General features: G+C 37.0%; 1 protein-coding gene across 1 annotated transcript; it reads left to right on the top strand.

The window, feature by feature from the left end:
• Positions 1-227: 227 nt before the first annotated feature.
• Positions 228-4,384, top strand: LOC113209591 (gastrula zinc finger protein XlCGF57.1). The gene is made up of 4 exons (XM_026427203.2): positions 228-1,039; positions 1,270-1,611; positions 1,763-1,878; positions 1,954-4,384. The coding sequence occupies exons 2-4, from the start codon at positions 1,286-1,288 to the stop codon at positions 3,273-3,275; spliced, it is 1,764 nt and encodes a 587-aa protein (XP_026282988.1). The 5' UTR covers positions 228-1,039; positions 1,270-1,285; the 3' UTR covers positions 3,276-4,384.
• Positions 4,385-5,757: the final 1,373 nt, after the last annotated feature.

The raw sequence follows: 5,757 nt of genomic DNA, 5'->3' as shown, positions 1-5,757 counted from the left end.
TGTTGATGTTTACTTTCTCGAGCTATGTGCGTGCGGGGCGGGCTTGCCGCCGCTCTCCTTATCTGAAATAAGCAGTTCTGAGTCAGAGCGGAAGGTACGATTTGAAATAATGTGGCGCAGCCGCCGCGCTTCCAGCGGCCGGCCAAGGCGACGCTGCGAGACACGTGATAAGCCACGCACGCCACGCGCGCCACGCGCGCCACGCCACTAAACGCCACTCACGCCATTTTACCTGTTTTTGTTTCCCATTTCTCCAGCTGTGTGCCTTGCAGCTGTGGCAGGCGAGGGATGTGGGTGATGTGTTATCAGGGGGGCTTTTCAGATGCCGCGATAGCAGATAGCAGCCGCCCGCCAAGGAAAAACGTTTATATCTGCCCACATTTTTCGCGCGCTTCCCGAACACAAAATATTTTGACAAAACCAAATTACTATATTTCGTTGGGGTCATAAGAAGGTACATTGCACTTCTGACGAAGTAATTTATCAAAAAAAGTAATGCATCCATTTTTGAAAAGCGCGGCTAAACTACAGTGCTGACTCGATGTTTTTGCGTGACTTTACGCGTGTCTATGAGTCACATCACACGTTAATGTCGAGAGTTGGGACAAACGATTTGTTTGTTGATTGCATCAAGTATGTTAAACTGTGACGTTTTTCACGTGAGCGATAATCAGATCACAAAACGCCTTTACCGCTTCAATGTGCTGTTGCTATATTTGTAGAACTGACCTTACGTAGAAGTAGGACACGTTTACGTATCTTTACAGCAGCCTGTGACACGCCTTGAAAAAAAAAATGATTACAACATGTGGAAAAATAATGTGAGGTTGTTATTATCACAACAAATCATGGGTTGATATGGATTACATCGTTTAGTCTGTGGAGATGGAATGCAAAAATTAATTTCATCCCTTTTACAACTCTGTGGCGTTACATTTCTAGTCGGCCTAGTGTCCACTCAAGATTTTGGACGTAAAACTATCAAACTAGTCAAGAAATAACCTTGAATTTTAGTCTTCCGGGTGGAATTAACTCTGTTGTAAGTGCTGAATTAACTTAGCGAACAAAATATCTGTTTTCCTCTTCACTACGTTTCCTTTTAGTTTAATTTTTGTCACTTCACATGTAACATTTGTACTTGTCACGATATTTGCATGTTGACGTTCATTGTTATGTGTACAGTGTTACCTTAAATTTATTAATGTACATATTCCGCAGCATATCTTCATCCCTAATTTTATATTGACTTGTGTTTGTTGTTTTGAACAGATAACATTCATCAGTGATGGAATCTCCTGTTGAGTACTCATTGAGAGGACCCACTAGGCAGTCAAAGAGAATTGCGCAAGCTAATGCCAAGTCAAAAGTCACTGAAGCAACTTATAGTGGAGAAAATGAATTTTCTGATTCTAAAATCTTGGTCCACGATAATGTGGTAGATTTTGATAGCTCGACTGCTGGAATGTTCCTCAATGTTGATGTTAAGGTTGAGATGGAGCCAGAAGAATTATACGAAGAAGACAGTAATGGTGATGAAAATGATAAATTGGACGATAGCACTTCACAACCGCTGGAGGATTCTTCAAGAGCTAAAGCGATTGTTGCAAAGCTGTAAGTTTATATTCCTTTCCCAAATTTTTCAATTTAAATATGAATTTGGACTCTGAATAATTTCTGGCCAAGTTAAATGCACCATCAGCTAGTCGGCTCGTACAGGAAAGGCCACCTCTTGTTTGAAATAGAAGTATCTGCTTACTTACAGGGCTCAGAAACTCAACTCTAAATTGAATGCTGAATTTACTCCGCGGTCTACTGATTCACTTTTGGCCTGTCTAGAACCAGAGGTTTCTGTTGCCACAGAGGGTACCATCACTTCAGGTATACTACTTATTGGTCATGCTTTAACTTTTGCAAAGTTAAACTTGTATTAACTTCTATTTTATACCATACCAGGTAGCGTATATGTGTGTCCGTGGTGTCCCTTAACATCAGCACTTCCAGAAACTATTGAAGAGCACAAAAAAAGATACCACCCTGCACCTTCTGGAGAACCTGAAGTATCTTCTCAGTCTCCTCATATCTGTGAAGTGTGCGGCAAGGAGTTTGCAAGAAGCTGGCACCTCAAGCGTCACTTTATCATACATTCAGGTGAGCGCCCTTTCATTTGTGTAGATTGTGGGGACACATTTGTTACAGCAGGAGACCTATCTTTTCATCATCAAAAAGATCATGCTCCTTTTTCATGCAAATTTTGCCCTGAAGTTTTTGCGGCCAAAGGGTATCTTAAATTACACATGAAAATTCACAAAAGTGCATCTGGTAGACTTTGGAGGTGCTTTGTTTGTGACAAACAGTATGATTCAAAGAGTGTTCTTATTGCTCATCAGAGCACCCATGCTATGCTGAGTTCAATCATGAAAGGCTGCTGTGAACAGTGTGGGAAATCATTCAAATCAGTTGTTGATTTGGAAAATCACATGAAATCTCATACAGTTATACATGCCTGTCCTTTGTGCAATAAATCGTTCAAACAGAGCATTACCTTGACAGAACACATGCGTAATCTACACAAAGTTGAACCTCCTGGGAAACCAGGTAAAATGTCTGCACTCTTTGTGTGTCTTCAATGCCAAAGAGAGTTTGATAATATTCTATCTCTGAAACAACATTTGCAAATGCATTCTTGGGCAAAACCCTGCAAATGCCCTGAGTGCGGGGATAGTTTCCGAGGGGCAAATGATTTGAAGGTACACATGCGTGTTCATACTGGAGAGCGCCCATTTGAATGTCCTGAGTGCGGTGAACGTTTCACTCAAAAAGGAAACTTAAATGTTCATATCAGAACACATACAGGTGAAAAACCTTTTGAATGCCAAATATGCGGGCGTTGCTTTCTAAAGAGTAGTAACTTAAAGGAGCACCATAAAGTGCATCAAGATAAAGGTAAAAGAGAGAACATTAAGGAAGAAAAAGTTGTGCAGGATGTAATGAGTGTACAAGATCTACTGGCCCCAAAAAAACTACCTGAAATGGCTCAAGAATCTAAGTCTTTTCGAGCCTCTATTGCTGGTAAGTTAATGAAAACAGGATTTGCTGCTCTTCCAAAACAGGCATCTGAAAGTTTCAAACAAAAAATTGCCAACAAACTGATGAAAACAGGATTTGTACCTCAAAATACTGCATCAAACAACTTTGGAGACACTATTGCTGAACGATTGATGAAAGCAGGAACACTGTCTTTTGATAATGGCAATATATCTCTAAGACTCCTTTAAGTGTCAGGACTCTTTGAAAATTGATTCTTTGTGGGTTTTTTCTTCCTTTTTTTTTCGATTTTGCAGACATAGTTTTTGATGGGGATTATAGCACTGCCTATTGCCTATTGTGAAATACCCACTCCTGCTCAAAGTCATTTTTTTTTTTTTTTTTTTTTTGAGTCATTGTAGATTATAGATCTACCTTCATGTAGATAGTATTGAGTCATTATGTTCTAATCTTGTATTTGTTCAGTGAAAAATGTCTAAATGCTTTTTCTGTTATTCTCTCAATGGTATCACAATCAGTATCAATGTTATACCTGCAGAACAACATTTTATAGGGATTCACTTGTTCATTGTAATAGGGATTCCCCCAATCCTTTTATTTCTTTGTTACATTTGCAGCACCGTTTCTGGTCAGCTTTTACAAAGTAAGTTCTAGTTATATCATGACAGACTGTTATGTCATTTATAGTTTCTATCACATAAATCTATGTTTATGTCTTTCTTTTTACATCTGCAAAAAGATATAGGATAAAATTTCAAAGAAATTAAAAGACTTGTATGGTACATGGTTGTAGTGTGGTTGTAGTTACCAATATTGAATTTTTAAAATGAACTGTTTTCATACACAATTATTGTTGATGTTAAAATTTTGTCTTTTGACGTGTTTAACTTTAAGTCAGAGTGCTGTTTCTTTATACAATTTTATATTTCTATGAAAGTCTAGTTTCTGTTATTCTTGTCAGAATCTGTTGAAACCAAAATGTATATCCATATGTTTAAGTTTAGAAGTGTGTAAAGCAAAAAAAATATGTAAGGTGGTGTTAGTTATTCCTTGTTTAACTTTTCTTTTATGTTTTGTTTATACATTTGTCTTCTAGTTCTTGTAGTCTTTGGGGTTTCATATATTTTTTTTGCTTGTGGAGAGTTTTATTAGACTGATCAGTACAAGGTATATTTGTACAGCTACTATGAAGAGTTTATACTCTACATTTGATGTGGAGGCAATGTTAAATTGGTTCATGATCTGCCATATAATCATTTTGTGTGTAAAAGTTCAATTATTTTGTACTGGTAATTTTTTTCTGGATGGAATGAATTAGCCATTAAACTCACTTCCTTTATAGGACAGCGTTTTTATTTCTTTGCTCAGCCGTAACATGTCCATATAAAAAGTTGAGAAAAGTTGCTCCCATATATTGACACAATATAGTGGTGAGCAGGGCAGTAAAAATACATGGGATCACACAGTGCTGATAACTGAGGCTTTTGCCAAGTAAAAGAAGGTAGTCCGTACTTTTAGGAGCAGATAGCAGATATTATATAATCAGTTCAACTGACTGATTTTGCAATTGTAATACTTAAACAAATGTTTACTAAAAGTTGGCCAGAAATTGAAATCTTGTTTCTCAGCCCATTATAATTATTTAATATTGAAGTTCGTCACTTCAAAAAAGAAAAAAAAAGCTTGCTAAGCTAATTGATATATCTAAAACAGATGCACAATTTCCGATCAGAAACTCAGCAGGTTATTCTGTATCGGATCTTAATGCAGGAATGACTTTTTCTCTTATAATACACATGTGTAAATAATTTTTCATCATTTTAATCCAAGAAAAGTTCTATTTTCATCAATGTGCATGACATAGAGACAGTGAGCATTACTGACTAAAATACTAGGCCTACATATTGGATACTTTTACTAAGTACAATATTTCAAATCAAGATTAGAAACCAGCAAAATTGAGACTTACCACTTTGGAACATTTAAAGACATTGTGCTTTGTTATTGTCTGACACAAGTGTTTGCATGGTAAAATCAGTGTATGAATTTTAATAAGTGGCAGCAGAAGAAGTCAAAGAGATATTGAGCAAAGGGTGTGCTAATGGAAAGGGGCTCTATGTCAGTGAAGTTCCAATGGGGAGAACATCAAACAGTACATGAGGGGTGCATTTGTTTATGGTATAGTACTTTGAGCGATATGATTGTGATATTTGTTTACAATAAACAGCTGTGAAAGCTGTCTTTTATAACTCTGCTATCAAGAACAAAAATGTAGTTAGTAAATCACTGGAAAAAGAAATTCAATCATGATGAAATCTAATAGGCTTGTGGGAATCGCATGAACAATTTCTGCATCAAGTCATAAGGAGCATTTTACAAAAAGCCACCGTAAAATATAAAAATTGGTTGCAAGAAATGTGCTTGGCTTGCTTTTAAAGGATCTGTTGAATCAATTTTAACAGTCAAATCCCATTTGGCTACCATCTGCCGTTTTATAAAATAAGTTGACCAATTTTTTCAAAAAGATTATTAAGTCCAAGTGATTGAAGGGTGCTCCCTTGCTCTCTTGTTTAATGTTACTCACTCCCCCCTTTTTTTACGGGCACACCAGCACCATCATTCTCATCCCAATCATACAGAAACACTCACGCATTTTTATACATTATACACAAATCACATCCCCAAAACTGTTGCCCCATTCTGCTATTTTTA

Source organism: Frankliniella occidentalis, unplaced genomic scaffold, assembly GCF_000697945.3.
Source record: "Frankliniella occidentalis isolate FOCC.00 unplaced genomic scaffold, Focc_3.1 Scaffold49, whole genome shotgun sequence".
In the NCBI taxonomy this organism is placed as follows: domain Eukaryota; kingdom Metazoa; phylum Arthropoda; class Insecta; order Thysanoptera; family Thripidae; genus Frankliniella; species Frankliniella occidentalis.
The sequence above is the reverse complement of the archived record's forward strand: the minus strand, read 5'-3'. Positions and strand labels throughout refer to the sequence as shown.